Source organism: Cygnus olor, chromosome Z, assembly GCF_009769625.2.
Source record: "Cygnus olor isolate bCygOlo1 chromosome Z, bCygOlo1.pri.v2, whole genome shotgun sequence".
Lineage (NCBI taxonomy): Eukaryota > Metazoa > Chordata > Aves > Anseriformes > Anatidae > Cygnus > Cygnus olor.
In genome coordinates this window covers 30,190,672-30,210,226 of record NC_049198.1, presented here as the reverse complement: position 1 = coordinate 30,210,226, position 19,555 = coordinate 30,190,672, and the positions used below count along the sequence as shown (strand labels likewise).

General features: G+C 39.5%; 1 protein-coding gene across 4 annotated transcripts in view; it reads right to left on the bottom strand.

Moving 5' to 3' along the window:
- The window catches only part of KDM4C (lysine demethylase 4C), a 293,255-nt gene that overhangs the window by 66,058 nt on the left and 207,642 nt on the right, over positions 1-19,555 (bottom strand). For all 4 annotated transcript variants that reach the window (XM_040541823.1, XM_040541820.1, XM_040541821.1 and 1 more), the window contains 2 exons: positions 8,522-8,577; positions 2,458-2,566 (listed from right to left, as the gene is read on the bottom strand). In XM_040541823.1, the coding sequence (XP_040397757.1) occupies positions 2,458-2,566; positions 8,522-8,577 (165 nt within the window). The remainder of the gene's footprint in view (positions 1-2,457; positions 2,567-8,521; positions 8,578-19,555) is intronic.

The following is a 19,555-nucleotide window of genomic DNA, read 5'->3' as shown; positions in this document are numbered from 1 at the left end:
CTCTTCTTTAGGCTGAAGAGCCCCAGCCCTCTCAGCCTTTCTTCACAGGAGAGGTGCTCCAGCCCTCTCATCAACTTCGTGTTCCTCCCCTGGACCTGCTCTAACAGATCAACATCCTTCTTGTGCTGGTGGCCCAGAACTGGATGCAGCACTCCAAGTGGGGCCTCACCAGGGCAGAGCAGAGGGGGACAATCACCTCCCTCAACCTGCTGGCCACTCCTCTCTTGATGCAGTCCAGGATTATAGAGCCTTTGAGAGATGGTCGAACTGCATACTTCCCTTAAATGAGGACAAGCATAGCTACTTCATTATAAATTGAATGCCAGAAACTAAGTCCTGGAAAAGTAAGGTTTAATGAGCCAGTCCCAGATTAGAGTGCTGCATTCCTTCACAGTAAGGGTATCCACTACTGGGGCAATACTACATATATGACTGCTTTAAAGTATCCTGCCCATCATCTTATTGTATTCAGCTGAGTTCCTTCATCGCAGTATTAATTGCACTCAAATATACTATTTTATTTAAAAAAAAAAAAAAAAAGGAAAACAAGCACTGTATTTTAAAACATTCAGGGACTCACAGGAGACCAAAAGGGTGTACGTAGCTAAATACAATCTGTAGTGCCTCAATGTAATTTTATATTGAGGGAGGCTTCAAGAACTGAAAAAATACTAAGGACTGTAACCCATCTTTTATCAACTGCAGGAAAGAATAGAAGAAAAAGTTGTCAGTTATGAACACATGCTTAGTATAATTGCCTCATATTTGGCAGAAATGACCTAAGAATTGTAAATCCTGAAACTTCACAAATTTTGTGCATTTTGGCTCCATATCTTTATAGTCAGTAATTTAAAATTAATTCGAGCCTTCTCCAGAAGGCTCCTATTACTCTTACACAGTTCAAGCCATGGACAGCCCATCAGAACATGAATTTCAACACCTGGTAAATTAAACATTTTTGTGGTTTCAATCTCTGAATCAACCATTTCTGAACAGGCAAACGTCTGTGACTGTTTAAGATCCTCAAAAAATATAACCGAACATTAAATTAATTCTCAGTGCTTCTACTGGTTGTATTTTCAGATTAGGAAGAATTTGTGACTCTCTTCAAGCTCATTAAGAAGACTCTGTAGGTTCAAATAAGATTCTGAGAGATTTTTTGTCACTGTGGGAACAGGAAGAGCATGCAAGTGTACTGAAACAGCAAGAAAAAAATCCACGGTTTAATGTTCTGAGGCAAGAAACTGGAGGGTAGGATGATGAAAGAACATTTAGACCATTCAACATTTTCCACAGAGGGTACTAAACTAAACAAATCCCAAAATAGCATTCAGGAATATTTTTTAAATCGTGGAGGTAATTAGCTTTCAACATTTTTTTTACTAAGTTATGCATAAGGTGTTTAGAAATATGCTTTATGTGATTCAAAAAAGGGCATATGGAAAACAAAATTTAAATTTTTTGAACAAAAATATAGAACAAATTACCATTTGAAAGACATCTGATTTAGATTAAAGGTGCACCTCCACATTCAGAGAAATAGCTATAAAACATAATGAATGAAATGAAAATGTAACAAAAACATTAATAGTTCAAAATGATGGAGTAAAAGGAGCTAGTATAAAGTCAGGTAGGTCAAGAAATGTTTTTGAAATAGCACGGAGCAGATGCAGAAAAGCAATGGCATCATTGTCCAGCACGTTTCCATGTCCACTAGTCACTTTCTGTTTATCAGAAGATGACATCACAGTGATGCAAATGCTGGCAAATTTAGTAATTCTCATGTAACACAGTAAGGAAAATTCTCCTACGTATTGCATGTCTTCTGATTTTGTACAGCACCTTTTCAGAATGGCAGTGTTATTCAGGATGCAGCACAGGGTACAACTGTTAATAGTGGATGTATTTGTATTTATGTTTTAAAAAATCTTCAGGAAACAGTTTGGTAGGGTTTTTTTAGTCCAATGTAATGTGTGACCTGTTTTGTGCACATTTTTCAATACCCAGATGGCACAGATACTGCTTGACAACCAGATCATACATCGTTTTACCTCAACAAACTGTTCCTTGAGGCAAAAATACACAATGAAAAGACCTCACAAACATGTACTAAGTGATACTCATAGCCTGGGTTTCAACACTTCCATCACCAACACGGTTACAAAGTTAAACCTTCACAGTTGACACCGGTCTAGTTTGTTGTCATTCTTTTGGGGGAAGGCAGGTATGAACTTTTCTTTAATCAAGCACTAAAGGCTGTCAACGCTGTTAATGAATTGCCATTATATGTCAAAAGCAATAATCCAATCTCGATAAAATCCCAGATATTTGCTCAAAACAGTTTACTGTTCTGTACTTTGCAATAATAATCACAAATCAGATTTTGAATACATTTCAAAATATTGGGACACCTTATTAGCAAAGAATACATCAACTATATATGAATATACTACTCACCAATTTCAGTCTTTGCAAAGGAATTCTGCTAGTGTCTATTGGTGTACGTTCTGTGACATTACCAAATCTCACTTCTGGAATGGCAATTGCACACATTACATGCGCCCACCTGTGAAAAGCAGCAAGTCAAGCATACCACCAAAAAAAACATAGAAATGTAAGTGTTAAGATGTTTCATTACTTGTATTTTGTTTGTTTCATTTTTAAAAGGCAACCATCTCTAGATATTTCCCTTATTAGGATTTCTGAAGATTTCTTTGAAACATAGTTAACAAACTTTACAATACTAGCACTTCATGTAAGTATCATTTCTGACTGGCTTTTTATGACAACTTTTTTTTAAAAGTATTTTTCATATTCAATTTGTGAAGTGCAATACTATTGTAGGTGTGCTATTCAAGTGCACATGCACAGACTATTTTATTCATATGCAATTTATGACCTTCAACATTTTCACAGAATCATAGAATATCCCAAGTTGGAAGGGACCCACATGCAGTCCAATTCCTGGCTCCATCCAGGACTACCAAAAATCAGACCATGTGTTTGAGTGTTGTCCAAATGCTTCTTGAACTCCATCAGGCTCAGTGCTGTGACCGCTGCCCTAGGGAGCCTGTCCCAGTGCCTGAACACCCTCTGGGTGAAGAACCTTTCCCTAACACCCAGCCTGACCCTCCCCTGTCCCAGCTCCATGCCGTTCCCTGGTACTGTCGCTGTCCCCAGAGAGCAGAGCTCAGTGCCTGCCCCTCCGCTCCCCTCGTGATGTAGCTGCAAACCGCCATGAGGCCTCTCCTCATACATCTTCCTGGTGAGACATTCCACTATCCTAGTTGTCCTCCTTTGGACACTCTTCAATAGTTTTTGTCCTTCAACTGTGGTGCCCATAACTGCACGCAGTATTCAAGGTGAGGCTGCACAGAGTAGAGCAGGACAATCGCTTCCTTTGACTGGCTAGCAATGCTGTGCTTGATGCACCCCAGGTTACAGCTGGCCCTTTAGGCTGTCAGGGCATGCTGTTGACTCACGTTCATCTTGCCATTGACCAGAACATCCCAGGTGGAGAATACACACTTGCTCCTGTTAAATTTCATACAGCTGGTGATTGCTTAATTTAGTACCATCTGCAAACTTACTAAGTATGCATTCAAGTCTTGCGTCCAGATCATTTATAAAAACATTGAATAAAACTGGCCCTAGAATGGTGCCCTGCAGAATCCCACTAGTAACTGGCCGCCAGTCTGATGTAGCCCCATTAACCATAACCTTTCGAGCCCAACCTATCAGACAACTGTTCACCCTTCACAGTAAGAATTTGTCAAGAAAATATATGCTGGACATTTTGTCCGGAAGGATGGTGTTACAGACAGTACTGAAAGCTTTGCTGAAATCCAGAAAAAAACATGTCTACTGGCTTCCACTGGTCAATGAGGTGGGCAACTTTGTCATAAAAGGAAATTAAGTTAGTAACTCCCATTATAATCTTTTCCGTAATTTTACCTGGCATTGAAGTAAGACTGACAGGCTTGCAATTACCAGGGTCTTCCTTCTTACCCTTCTTGAAAACTGGGACAACATTTCACAGAATCATAGAATCATAAAATCATTAAGGTTGGAAAAAAACTCCAAGATCATCTGGTCCAACTGTCCCCCAACCACCAATATTGCCCACTAAACCATGTCCCTAAGTACCACATCCAACCTTTTCTTAAACACCCCCAGGGACGGTGACTTTACCACCTCCCTGAGCAACCCGTTCCAATGCCTGACTACTCTTTCTTAGAAGAAATGCCTCCTAATTTCCAACCTGAACCTCCCCTGGAGCAACTTGAGGCCATTCCCTCTTGTCCTATCACTAGTTATATACCAGCTTCCCATCAACTGGGATCTCTCCAGATTCCCAAGATCACTGAAAAATAACTGAGAGGTCTCATGAGGACATCAGCCAGCTCTTCAATTAACCTAGGATGCATCCCATTGGGCTCCATAGACTTATGGACATTCAGCTGAAGCAGCAAAACCCACAAATATTTGGAGTTGGCTGGGAGTTTATTCCCACGGTTACAGTCCTCCAACCCAGGGCTCAGGGGGTCCCACAGCTCATCACTGGTGTAAAAGACAGAAGTAAATAAGTCATTAAATGTCTCTGCTTTACCTATATCCTTATTTGTGAGGTGACCGATCTCATCAAGCAACAGACCAATATTATCTCTGGTCCTTCTTTTGCTACTGACATACTTTAAAAAAAAAAAACATTTTGTTGTCCCTCCCCAGTACTAGCCAGTTTCAACTCCAACTGAGATTTGGCCATTCAAATTTTCTCCCTGCAACAGTGAACAGCATTTCTGTTGTCCTCCCATGATACCTGACCTTGTATTAGGTTTACATGGCAAGGTTTTCCTAGCTGGGGGCTGCAGGGGTGGCTTCTGAAGATTCCAGAAGCTGTCCCATATTAGATAAGGGCCAGTTTCAGCTGGATACAAAAGGGACCCGCTGCTGGCCAGAGCCAAGCCAATAAGCGATGTTGTTTGTGCCTCTGTGAGAGCAGATTTAAGAAAGGGGAAAAAAACTGCTGGGCAACAGCAGCTGGGAGAATGAGGTGTGAGAACCAGCCCTGCAGCTCCCCAGGTCAGTGCAGCAGGAGGGCAGGAGGTGCTCCAGGCACGCAGCAGCCGTTCCCCTGTGGCCTGTGGAGAGGCCCCTGGTGGAGCAGGCTGTCCCCCTGCAGCCCATGGGTCCCACATGGAGCAGATCTCCACGCTGCGGCCCGTGGAGGAGCCCCCGGTGGAGCAGGTGGATGTGGCCTGGAGGAGGCTGCGGCCCATGGAGAGCCCCCGCAGGAGCAGGCCCTGGGCCAGAGCTGCAGCCCGTGGAGAGGAGTCCACGCAGGAGCAGGGGGTTTGGGGGGAGCTGCCGCCCGTGGGGGACCCGTGCTGGAGCAGTTTGCTCCTGGGGGATGGACCCCATGGTACAGAGCCATGTGGGAGCACTTCTTGAAGAGCTGCTGCCTGCGGACAGCCCCTGCAGGCTCAGTTCAGGAAGGACAGCATCCCATGGGAGGGACCCCACATGGAGCAGGGGCAGAGTGACTGCGAAGGAGTGGTGGAGGTGACTTGCTACAGACTGACCGCAGCCCCTGTTCCCCTGTGTCACTCAGGGGAAGGAGGTGGAAGGGCAAGGAGGTGGATGGGCAAGGTTTTGGTTTGCTTTTAGTTTCTCACTGCTCTAGTCTGCTAGTTATAGGCAATATATTATATTACTCTCCTGATGCTGAGTTTGTTTTGACCATGACAATAATTGTTGAGTGAACTCTTTGTCCTTATCTCAACAGTTGAGCCCTTTTGTACTGGGTGTGGCTGGGATGGAGTTAACTTTCCCTGCAGCAGCCCATACAGTTCTGTGCTCTGCACCTGTAGCTAGAACAGCACTGGTATCACTCCAGTGTTGTGTCTACTGCTGAGCACTACTGGCACCACATCAAGACTCCCTCCAACCCCCACCCCCCACCCCCAAGAGCCAGCAGGCTGGGGAAGGGCAAGAGGTGGGGAGGGGACATCACCAGGGCGGTGGGGAAGGGGAATGAGAGAGGGGTGCACTTGTTATGAAGATGTCTGTCCTCCCAAACAACTGCTACATGTATTGAGGTCCTGCTTCCTGGGACGTGGCTGAACATTGCTAGTTGATAGGAAGTAGAGAGTGATTTCTTTTCTCTCTGTGCTTCTGCACGGCCTTTGCTTTTTTTGTTGTTGTTTTTGATTGTTTCATTTTTTTTTCCTTTCACTCTTCCTTTTCCCTTTAATTAAATTATCCTTACCTCAACCTGTGAGGTTTTTTTCTTTCCAGCATACTTTCTTCTCCCCCTCTTCTTCTACGGGGAGGGGGTGGGGGGAGTGGGGGTGGGGGGGAGTGAGAGAGAGGTTGTGGTGGAGTTCAGCTGCCCAGAAAGGTAAAAACCCACACCTTTCCATCATATACATAATATGTGATTATACAAACTGTAATATGACACGCAGGGACTAAATAAACTGTTGTCATGTAATGTTAAAGTTTTATCTGCCTAAGTGTGAAATAAGAGCTGTATGTAAAGATGATATACCCATTAGTAAGTTATGCAGGTCAGCCCAAATGAAAGCCGATAAAGCATGTAGATGTATCATTTTATTATGGAGATTATTCCACTTATATTTCAACTTACAGAAAACATCTCATCTCACTTTGAGAATTTTTTTTTTTTTTACTTTTAATAAAACAACTTTTTTTCCTCCTTGCTGCCTGCCTGCAAAAGTGCATTGTCTTGATAGTAGGTGTCTTACCATCTAAGCTTTATGGGAAAAGAAATGCTGTAAATAAAAGGTCTATTCAATAAATCTTGACTCAAGCTCCTATACTCTGACAGCTCTCAACCTGACAGGACTTGAAACAATTGCTGCCTTCACTCAGGTAGAAGGAATCTCAGCTCTCCTTTACCCCAAATTGTAACTCCCCCACCATGTCTGATTTATAACCTTTTAAATCTAAGTAATGCCAATTCTGCATCTCTAATGAGTATGTGAGAGAGAAGGAAGGAAGAGAATGCTTATGTTGGATTTTATACTTGTTGGAGAAAAAATAAAAGGAACATACCCTTCTGAAATGTTTCAAAAGTTTGAAATGGTAGATAATGCTCAAAGATAGATGGAACACTGTGTTAAGTATGGGTGAGGACTCAACATTTTATAGCAACTGTAATGTGTTATGCGAACAGGAAAACAAGAGTTGAATGACTTTTACAGAGCTGTTATTTCACAAATCTGTAACAGAAACCTAGAGAGGGACGTAATGCAAAACCAAAGATTTCAGGTATAATTATGCAGACGAAGACATATTCTGCAGATCCCTGTGTTTTTTCTTTTTTGTCCTATGAATAAATCTTATGAAAAAATTCTAAATTAATTGATCTACAAAAAAAGACTTATTTTCAAAGATATAACATGTAATCTGTCAGCTCCAAATATCAAAATGACATCATAAATTCTGTTCAGATTACACAGTTTGTCATTTTCTTTTATTTTTTTTCCTGGTTAGAAAAAGCAAGTAACAAATAACTATCATGGTGAGTTTAAAGCAGAGATAAAAAGCAGCTAAGTATTTTCATGAGTTGGTCAAAGCCTTCATTACTTTGCTAACAACATTAATGCTTTTGAAGATAAGATCTGGCCCATGAATTTGACATACAACCTTTTCCTCAGCCAACAATTTACAAAATGCAGAGAAAAAACACTATGCAACCAATTGCAAATGATTGATAAATAAATTCTAGCCTGCTAAGTGGAAAACAATGTTGCAGCTAGATGAGCACTTATCACTGTAGTCCAAAGGGACCTCTAAAGAAAGTGGTCTACATGATACTGCTAATATACTAAAAGTATTTAACTAATTATGTGAAAACCCAAAATGCATGAAGACTGTTTCAGTATTGGGCTTTGAAAATGTTAAGCTGCAAAATTTCTCATTTTATTTATTTAGGTTACCTGGTATACTGCACTATCATAAAAATGAAGAGAAAAATACTAATGCTGTTAATAGTATGATGTCAGAAACAATACTATTTTTGACAGTGTATGATAGAAATGTACTTAGAAAAACACTTCAAAGTCCAGAAGTATTTTAATATGATTGAGATTAATTAATATAAAATATTGTTTCTAGCAGAAGTTCAAAGGTTCTATATTAAATTCTGTAATCACAAATTTCCAGGACTAAAGAAGAATATACACTTCACTGTTTGGCAAGATTTGCCCATGCAAACAATGACAAATGAGCTCTCATTTGCTTCCTTTACACAACAACCAGCAGAATAGAATTTGGAACACGCAAGCCTGTGCAAATACCAAAATGAATGTACATTTTAGCATCTATTTCACAAAATGGCAGTGGCACTTTTCAATAGGAGTAATTTTAATTCTGCAATGATTCAACTTAAAGGGACACTGTCAAATAACTAAGCTTACAAATGCTCTGTACATGGGAATGGATTGCGAAAAAAATTAAAACAAGAACATGTAATCTTGAAGAATATATTACTTACTTCTTGTCAGTAGTTTCTTTTAATGCACCACCTCTCAAATTGCAGAGACAACATTCCTAAAAATAAAAATAGTGTTGAAACAAGTGAGTTTATTGACAGGTTACAAAGCAGTCTTATTCAGCTGATCTTAAGGATATGTAAATTGCTAATGTAATTAAGTGCTGGGTCACAACCTGCCACTTATAAACACTGCATTTCCTTACAGGAAAAATAGAAGGATATATAACAACAGGAGTCATGACTCAAAAAAGCTGAAGAAAAATGTTTTAAATATTAGTCTTGAACAAAGTGATAGAATTACTTTGAAGGCAATAACAAATGAAAAGGCAGTAAGTACTGCAATAGAAAGGCTGCAATTGCCATGCAGCTTACTAAGGTAAAACAAAGTAAAATTATACATAATTAGCTTAATAAAAGTTATCAAATTCTTGACTTGTAAGCAATTGATTCAACTCAAATAACAAAACAGGTCATTCTTTGCTGTACAGTTTCCTTTCCTAAAAACAAACTACTTCCTTGCGACAAATAAATTGTCTTTGCAACTTAAGCAGATAACTTTTTGCTTTACATACCAATACCATGGAGAACCTGTAACATATTCTCTCATACAGTGCCACTTTCATCTAATTAACATTACTATAGAGGTGTGGAGAAGAGAAATGAGGTTAACTAATTTAACCACAAGAGACCTGGGATGGGAACCAACATATTCACATAACAGTTCCCTTTGTAATAGTGAACGACTATTAAATCAGGAAATCCATGAGCTTAGGATACCAATTCCTTCAGGTATTCAGAGGAGACTGAGCAGGAACAGGTAGCTTCTGCATATAAAGACGAAAAATGGAACATAAGGGGGCTGGTATTGCAGCACTTAGCAGGTGTTTCAACATATATTGCATGTAACTTTAGGGAGCTTCTTCAATGGAGGAAAAAGCTTCAGTAGTGTATTACTCCATAGGACTACACTCAAAATCCATATGATTTTAACTGTTTCTTCCAGAGCCACCCTTTTTGCTCAATCAGCTGTACCTTTGCGAGATTCTCGTACTGCATCTTATGAAATCTCCTCTTGTATCAACAAAACTGGACAGAGGGGCAGGGGTAAGTGGAATGGAGAACAATCAAAAGAGGGAGGCAGGGAGAAGGGCTGATTATTTCCTCTTTCTCCTCATAGTGCTCACACTCTTAAAGGTACAGCAAAACGGTGAGCCAGAATTACTCTAAGATTACTTACTCTTCCAATTCACATAGCAAATAGTCTAATGTACCACCTCTTATTTCAGTTTCAACTCATTACTCTGTGATGCTATTCAACTGCTATACATAATTGTCTTTCCAACACATAATTTCTTTCATATACATAATTACCTTCTAAATATTTGTAGATACTTATGGTATCATAACCTCTTGGTATGCTTTTTGCCAACCTATACAGGTATTAAATTTTGTCAACCTCTGATCAAGGTGGCTCAAATTGTCTTCATATTCTTTTTCAATGTTTCTTGCCCTGCCTTGGATGTCATTAGAATAATTTGGTGCTGCCACCCACATAGATATACACTCAAGCTATATGAAGAATTATTACTCTTTCTTATCTTAAATGTATTTTGGTTTCAAACACAACACTCAGTTAGTTACTGAAAAGTTACTGAACTACACGGGGCTGACATAAAGACTTTCCTAAACTAGATGGTAAGGAATCAAATTGTTAAGGCTTTATACACTTTCACTATGCTGAAATGATTCTGACATAATACAATAAAAATTCCACTAAACAGCTACTGGGCATATTGACATGTTTCCAATAAAGTACTACTGAAGTCATGGGAAATGTGATTCTAATTGACATTCAGTACTCAAAGCACTTACAAGCAGGCACTTACATGTGAAATCCACAGGATTAAACAGTCTATAGATTTTTAAACCTACCTATGACTCCTGAGGACTACCAATCACACAACCACAGAGTAATCCTACGGCACTGTGTCCTCTGCAATCTGATTTATCTTTAGATCCTTTCTTACAAATCAGCAAAGGCAAGATCTATTTCTGAGCTCTTCCTTTGATTCACTTTGACATCCTGAGTGAATGGGTCATCTTCTCTCCTATTAGCATTTAGCTTTATCAACTGAGCTACTGACCAACAGAATGTTCCTTTCCAACCTGTTAGTTTTACATAAGACAGTGGGAGATATAAGATGAAAACCGTAAAAATAGATGGGCAAGCTTCTCCAAAACCATACGAAGTAACAAAACAAATGAACCACGCAGCATAAATGTAATACTCAAAATGGAACAGCCATTCAGGAAGAGGCAAATACCACACAAGCTCCTCATACAAAAGGAGCTGTAAGGACTACTTGACAGTCTTTCTCTAACTCATTTGCAGTTCTGCAGGAGCAGGAAGCTTACAATGAAGATGTAGAATAACATCTGCAGACTGGTGAAGAGAACATGAGTCTGATTTAGTAGAAATCTTTGTAGGGAAAAAAATCATTTTCCCCTTTAAAATTAAATGTTCAGTGTATCCTTCACCTGTGGATTCTCTCACATGCTTCCTGTTGTTGTTTCCTTTTTTTTAACTGAAGCACTTTACTGATATTTATTGTATCAGAGCAATTTGTCATTTGCAAAACAAACTACCTCTCAGTTTTGCAAAACAAAATAGTGGTTCTTGCCCCTAACTTATGAGCTTTGATGTTTTTATTCCAGCTTACTTTGAAATTCAGTACTAGAATGTCAGTGAACTTGTCCTGCTTCTAATTAATACTTTTTACTTTGAAGGAAAAGCTTAATCTGATCTTTTGCTGTGTAGTTTGTTAATGCAACTAGACAGTTCAAGGCCATAAAGTGGAGATGTTTCCCATTTCCCAGTCATCAGGGTCTTTGCTTGATTGCCATGACTCTTCAAATATGATGGAGAGTGGTTTGGCAATAAGAAGTCATAACCCTTATCCACTAATCGCAAACCTTTCACACTAGGTTAAAAAAAAAAAAAAAAAGCCAGATAAAAGAAGGTGACTCTAACTGTTCTCAGCAGCACCAGCTAGAAAAAAAAAATCTCCTATGCAGGGCCTGCAGGAACCAAACGTGTTTCTTTCTCAAAGACTACCTATACAAAGTGTCAGTGAGTAGACAGTGGTGGTAGGCAATAATGAAACAGACTGTTCTCTGGTGGATACAGAACTTGAAAATGACATTTATGTTCATAGCAAAGCTGTGTGAGAAGGCCCATACGTAAAGCCTGTTAGATCTTTTTCTTACATCATCCTTGCTTCACAACATATTGTCCTATATCCATGCAGTTTGGCTATAACTTTACCTCCAGTTTCAACATACTGTGAACAATGAAAACACAGGACAGCTGATTATAAGAATGACTAAGATTCCTAGTAAAGGTATACTTGCCATGGATGGCACCGAGATCAGATTACATTAGCAATTATTATGCTTGTCCTCATAGAAAAACGTGAGAGAGCTCTCTGTGTGTAAAATCCAGGATAGCAAGACTTCAGCGCCTGATCTTAGTACACATCCAGTATCTTATTCACTATTACTCTGCAATTCCTTTAAACAAGGATTTTATCATATTTGTATTTGCATGAGATAATAATTTCTTATGCATATTATTTTACACTTATCAAAACTAAACCTTAGAATATTTTAAATTGCTCATCTGCTTAAAAATCTCCATTACATACTGGAATTATAAAAGAAAACACTCTCTTCCAGTAGCTGCATAAACTAAGCCATTTCCGTACAATTCACAAGCCTTATCACACAAACATTCACGTCATCTTTTAGATTTTCACTGTAAGCGATGCATTTTTTCATAACAATACAGATCACATCCGTGGTTTCTGGACTGCACAGTTACCCTTGCTTACAATGAAACAGAATTTTGCAGCCAACATTCCTAATCTGGTGTATGCTCTACTTCTCTGTTGCAGTCACTGCTATAAACACCAGCAAAAGTCAATGTGAATTAACCATGCTCTCTTTGGTACATATATCCAAAAGATGGAGCACCCTTATTGGAATGATATGCCATTACTCAAGCATATGAGTTACTGTTGCATGGATGAACACAAGGGGAAAAAAAAATGTTCACATTTATTTATATATTATAATGAATGCATTTAGTTGTCTTTGAGTATTTTTTGCACTCTACCAAAATTCAGTCATATTGACAGTAATGCTAATATAAAACAGTTTTCACATTTCGATACTCACACACTTACTTCATCAGCAATGGCATTCTGTGTCAGACAGCAAGCTGTCTGACACAGAAGGGAAACAGAAGTCAGTGGAGCCATGGCAGAGGGATGTGTAAGTCAAATAATGTTTTTTCTTATAGACCACTAAGAACATGTCACATCTGATCCTCTTTCTTTGTTAAACTGCTGTCTCTTTTTTCTTCCTGACCCTGTATTGATTGACCCTGTAAATTACGATGGCACTTCCAAGGAATAATATTTATCCAGTTAAAGGAAATATATATCTATGTGGGTAGATAAATACAGGGTAAATAAAACATGTTATTCCCAATTAATTTTATCTGACATGTTTCAAACAACTTCCTCATAAAATGTGGTGACAGAGTCTCCTCCATAATCACCCTAACCATCTTTTCCAGTCTTTTCATATCCCTGCCATCTGGAAGTTTTTCCTAACAGCTAACCTGAAAGTCCCCTGCTGCAGTTTAAGCCTTTTTCTTTTTTTTTTTTTTTTTTGCCTTTTTTTTTTGCTTTTTGCTTTTTTCTTTGTGCATCATAAACATGAAAAACAGATTGCTCCTTTTATTTTTGCCATTTTCCATCTACAGCTCCTTAGTAGGCTAAACTACCACTACTTTTTAAATCACTATCTTCGTTTGAGGTCACATCTTTCCCTCTGAAATGCAAAGAGAGCAAATTCTCAATAATATTAGGCAGAGCAGGTTTAGTTGATGTCTTGCATCCCACATTTCCATCCACAGTGTTCAACTCGTTGGACAGCACTGACTTTAAGTTCATGCACTGCAACCCTCAGAAACCCTTCTACAGCAGTGGCTGGTATGATTGCTCCCCATTTCTGTGTCTGTACTCTAGCTTCATTATCTTGCACTATTCCCTATTTAATTGCATCCTGTTTTCCAGAATATCTCAGTAATTTAGCAAAATCTTTATAATCTTACTTCACAGGTCTCACTGAGAGAGAGAGAGAGAGAGGGAGATGAAAAAAGCTTATATTCAGTTAACAACATCTGCAACAAGTGATAACTAAGGGATAACTAAGCATGTTGTGGTTGTTCAGACCAGGAAGAAGACTACAGTGTAGAGTCTGAAAAATCCCAATAAAATCATTAGGGGCTTGGAAAAATACTTGACTAAGTATTCCAGCGTAACATCCAGCAGGTGGTTGCTATCAGAGAACACCAGAATGTAGCTGATTCAAACCAAACAAAAAGAAATGCTCTTCTCAAAATGTGATAAAGTGCCACATGTGGATGCTAAAAGTTTACTAATGCAGGAAGTTGCTGCATTAGTTCATGAAAGAAATCCATCAAAGGTTACCTTTTACCTAGTAAATACATAGCTAGTGCCTTTCCCTAAGGCAGTTTCTTATTTGCATATTGTTAGAGATTGGGAGAGCATTAGGGAATGCTTGCCTAAGACATATTCTTCCCAATGAATTCCTTTCTGTTGGAGACAGGTAACAGGCTAAAATTGTTTCTGTGTGAACTCACTACAGTAGATCTTACTATTCTATGTAATCTGCCATTTTACAGCTTTAACAAATACTTTTTGAAATGTTTTAGAAATCGTACTTAAATATTAGGAACATCACGTTACTCAGTACTTAAGTGCATACTTCAGTAGGAATTAAACATATATTTCATTTATTTTTCATGTGTACAAAAGATTTTTTCTTCTAAAAAACAGTGCATTCACCAAAATTTATTCATACATTATTATTATAAAGTTATTGTCATAACTTTATTATCACAGCTTAATGTAGCAATGATACCAGAATAAGTAATTTCAAGTAAGTATACATTTTGTCTGGTGGTCTGAAGCAATGAAAGTGTTTATAATGTTTTCTGCACTGTAGGATTTCTGTAGGATACTGTTTATCCAGTGAACAACATATTTACACTCTTTTTTGTCAACCAGTTTCCTATGCTTCTGTTGACTCTGTTTAGTGCCTTTCCACACCAGGGGAATAATCTTCACTCAGAAGAATTTTTTTGAGATGATTTAGTTTCAATGCAGAAGCAGTTACTCTAGCCATTTCAAGCTACTACCTTAAAATTAGCTTTTTAGAGACAAACTTCTGATTTTTAAGGACAAAATATTCTTAAGAATAACAACTTACAGAAAAGTTAAGGGAGGCCTAGTGATGGGATCTGCTTTATGCCTGGGAGCTTCATTTATTAACAGATGTTACCATTGCAACTCACCATCTTCAGCTGTTCATAAATACTATCAAACTTTCACCATTCTCTGCCTCAACAATGCCATCACTTTTATTATTAGGAACATTCAGAAAAGCATTTCAACTTTTTTTTTTTTTTATGAAAATGTCACTGAAAAGTCTTACTCTGCCCAGAATAAACTGTTCTCAAGTTGTTTAGCATTTTGTAGATGCTTAAAGGTCACACTGATTGAGGAGGCTAAATAATTCCATGAAAGAAATCCGCCAGAGGTTAATATTTATTTCATATGTATGCACATCTTTGGCTGAAGAAGATTTAGAAGCTGCAGGCTTGAAGTAAGTTCTTGAAATTTGAAGGTGGCTGCATGTCTGTTTTGGATGAACATATTACTCTTTCAGATGCATTCAAATCCCACTTTTTGGAATTAGAAGTTTGCACATCATCAGCTAGTGAATCTGCACATTTTAGAAGGTAAATGCCATGAACGTTCGGTCTGCCCTGCAAGTGTTTGATTCAGGGATGGCCAAAAATTTCCTTGAAATTGCAGCTCCCACGTCATGCCATGCTGAGGCAACAGTATACAGAGCAAGTAGTCTTTCTTCCCTGCTCTCTGCAACATTGTGAATTGTGTTCTGCATGAATGCAAGAAGCAAGAGAGAGTTGGCTGAGATAGAAAGACTTGGAAAGGAAAGGGAAGAGAGCTGAGATAGTGAATGAGAGTGAGAACAGACTTCTGTAAGCAGAGAATGAATTAACTGGCTGAGCTAAGACACTGCAACAAAAATCAAAACTCTCATTATAGTTAATGGGTGAAAATAACTCCCACACTTGTTAGGGGTACCAACCTAAAAAAGGACCTTTCTCAAGGTGCTACAATGTGCACCTCCGAAGACAAAAACATATATAGGGTACGAAATGGAGAATGTTACATGGCTGCGTATGAAATACTTTCTTCAGTGGTTATTGGTCATTCAATTTAGGAAATGTTTACAGTAGGAAGAATGACTGTTCCCAAGCATCTGAAAAAGAAAGGTTACAACTTCCCCTTCAAAGAGATGTCAAAAGGAATGAGATTAGATGCTTTTCAAATAAATAAATAAATAAATAAATATTGAGATTCAAAGGTATAAAATACAGTACTGATCATTTTCACTCAACATGTGAGACAGCAGAAATCACTGCCAGAAGATAATACTAAAGCTAAACATTTAGCAAATAAACAAACAAAAATGGAATTATGGTATTTCTACTGATAATAATACGCAGGATTATTCCTATTACTATAAGACAATATTTGGAAGCAACAGTAAATATTAGATTTAAGCCTGAACATCATTAGATGAAAAATTTGTTTCTTCAAGAAAGCAGCGTAGCACCAGCTGTGCAAGGCAGGATATCCTGCAACTAGCTAGTTCCATCTTTTTCCCCAATCCCTGCAATAACTTTGTAGCAGCACTCCTCAAGACCAGGTGTGGTCTCTGAAGAAGAATTTAGGTTGGACAAAGTTGGCAGTAGCTCCCTGGTCCAATTCCAGCTTCAAGCAGGGCCAGATTCAAAGCTGTATCAGACTGAAATATTGCTTCAGCCTTCAGAGAATGGAAAACTGCTTGATGAGAATTAGAATACCCAAATGAATCCAAGCACAAATACAGGCTGGGTGATAAGTGGGTAGAAAGCAGCCCTGTGGAGAAGGACTTGGGTGTACTGTTGGATGAAAAGCTTAACATGAGCCAGAAATATGCACTTTGAGCCCAGAAAGCCTATTTTATACAGAGCTGCATCAAAATAATTGTAGCTAGCAGGTCAAGGGAGGCGATTCTCCCCCTCTACTCCATCTCTCGAGACCTCACCTGGAGTCCTGCATTCAGTTCTAGGGCACCCATTGTGAAAAAGACATGTACCTATTAGAGCGGGTCCAGAGGAGGGCCATGAAGATGATCAGAGGGCTGAAGCACCTCTCCTATGAAGAGAGGCTGAGAGAGCTGGGTTTTCAGCCTGGAGAAGAGAAGGTTCTGTTGAGATCTTATTGAAGCCTTTCAGTACTTAAAGCAGCTTCTAAGAAAGATGGGGAAGGACTCTTGATAAGGAAGGGAGTACAGGTTAATGGTATAAAGGGTTAATGGTATAAAACTAAGAGAGTTGATTTAGATTAGATATTAGGAAGAAATGTATGAGGGTGCTGAGGTGCTGGCACAGGTTGCCCAGAGAAGCTGTGGATGCCCCATCCCTGGAAGTGTTCACGGCCAGGCTAGATACGGCTTAGATCAACCTGCTCTAGTGGAAGATGTACCTGACCATGGCAGAGGGGTTTGAACTACATGATTTTTAAGGCTCCCTTAAGATTGGAATGAGGTGATCTTCAAGGCCCCTTTCAAACAAGACCATTCTACAAAACAATGAAACACAGAGTTGCCCAAGGCTATCAGGCCTTCTCACATGGTTATCAGTGTCAAAGGTTGACTTGGTAGCCTGAAAAGAAAGGAATTTCAGGAAACACTTATTTACTGTATATTAAAGCACAGGCACAGGCTGCACAAAGAGTGGTGTCTGCCCCCTTGGAGATCTTCAAAAGCCATCTGGGCACAGTCCTGGACAACCTGTTCTAAGTGACCCTGCCTGAGCAGGGAGACTGGACCAGATGACCTCCAGAGGTCCCTTCCATCCTTACCTGTTCTGTGATTCTGAGAACTGAAGGACTACATGGAATTTGGGTCTGAGCATTATGGCACTTTAGTTAAAAAGATATTGTCCAGGTTTAATAGTCTTCCATTTATTTTCTGTGACATCATCAGAGAAACTACTTACAATCTTGTTAAAATATATTGTGTCAAAGATTGTTTTTATAATCAATGCATGTCCTGTTCCTAGACTTCCAACAAAACTAGAACCATAATGCTTCCCACATCTGATTAGCATCATTAGCTAAATTGGTTAGCATTGGCATTTAAAAGTGATTCTCCCTGGTGGAAGCATCCAATACAATCTACTGAGTCATCTTTTTGCAGAGCAAGCTGGGGAAAATCCTCTTTGGAAAATAAATAAATAAACAAAAACTAGCCTTATTTTTCCAAAAAGAAAAGAGAAAACTTAAGGTTTCTTGCTATAGCCATTTCTTTATGCTCAGCCCAGCAATTTCTCTTTATTAGAAGTATCAAAATGCTTTTAAAACTAGGTAGCAAAATCAGTCTGAAAATTAAAACACTATATGCCAACTCAAATGGTTATTTTGGCAGTTACCAGGCTGTGAAAACAGGAGTTTATAATAGAAATGCTGACATTGTATCAGTGAGAAGGGTACTACTATAATAAGACTATTCAAAATCATTATTTTTAGTAGGGTGAAATAGGGTAGTTTCTGGGCTTGAATGGAGAAAGCTCTTTTCTGATGCGTTGAAAAAAAAAAAAAGTAATTCAGCTGATGTCACCTTAACCAAAAAACATATATAAATCAAAAGACTGTGAGTACAAAATATGAAGCATTAGAAAGCTCATCTGCAGATAAAAAAAGCCACTAAACTGCTCAACATTTGCTATTAGTACTCGACATAGAATCTCTGAGATACACACAGTTCTTGAAATCAATGCCAACTGATCAGTTTAGGTGCTGAATTGTTTCTGCAGTGCTACAGAGGGCTAAAGCAGTCTGTGGAAAAGTTATGCAGGTTTTGAGAAACCTGCGCTGCTGGGGGCTGAAGGGGTCCAGTTGTCAAAGAAGGGGAAGAACACCTTCAGTCACAGGCTTGCCAAGCTTGTGAAGAGGGCTTTAAACTAGAGTTGCTGGGGGAGAGGAACTCCAATCCATCCCACTCCTCCCAGTTTGATGCCAGCGTAAGCAATACATGCCCAGAACCTGGAAGAGGGTCATGGGCCAGCAGGAGAGCACCTGAAGAGCAGCATAAAGGAATCCCAGCCACTCCAGCCAGTAAGTCAGCTTCATCAGGGGCCCAACTTAAATGTCTCTATGCTAACACACACAGTATGGGGAATAAACAAAAGTAGGTACAGATGTACGCAAGCCTGCAGGGCTATGACCTCATTGGCATTACAGAGACATGGTGAGATTGCTCCCATGATTGAAGTGTTGGAATGGAAGGATGCAGGCTCTTTAGGAAGGACAGGCAGAGGAGACAAGAAGGGGCAACGCCTTCTATGTCAATGAGCATCTGGAGAATACAGAACTCTGCCTGCGGATGTATGAGGAGCTGGCAGAGAGCTTATGGGTCAGCATCACAGGGAAGGCAGGGGCAGGGGACATTATAGTGGGGGTCTGCTACAGGCCACCTGATCAGGAAGACCAATCAGATGAGGCCCTCTACAGACAGATAGAAGCAGTTGTTCACAAGCCCTGGTCTTCACGGGGGACTTCAGCCACCCCTGTATCTGTCGCAGGGACAGCACAGCAAGGCACAGGTAATCCAGGAGGTTCCTGGAATGTACTGATGACAATTTTCTTCCCCAAGTGATAGAGTAGCCAATGAGGAGAGGTGCAATGCAGGATCTTATTCCCACCAACAAGGAGGGGCTGATGGGGAATGTGAAATCCAAGAGCAGCCTTAGCTGCAGTGACCACGAACAAAACGGTGCAGTTTAGGATCCAGAGGGCAGTGAGGAGG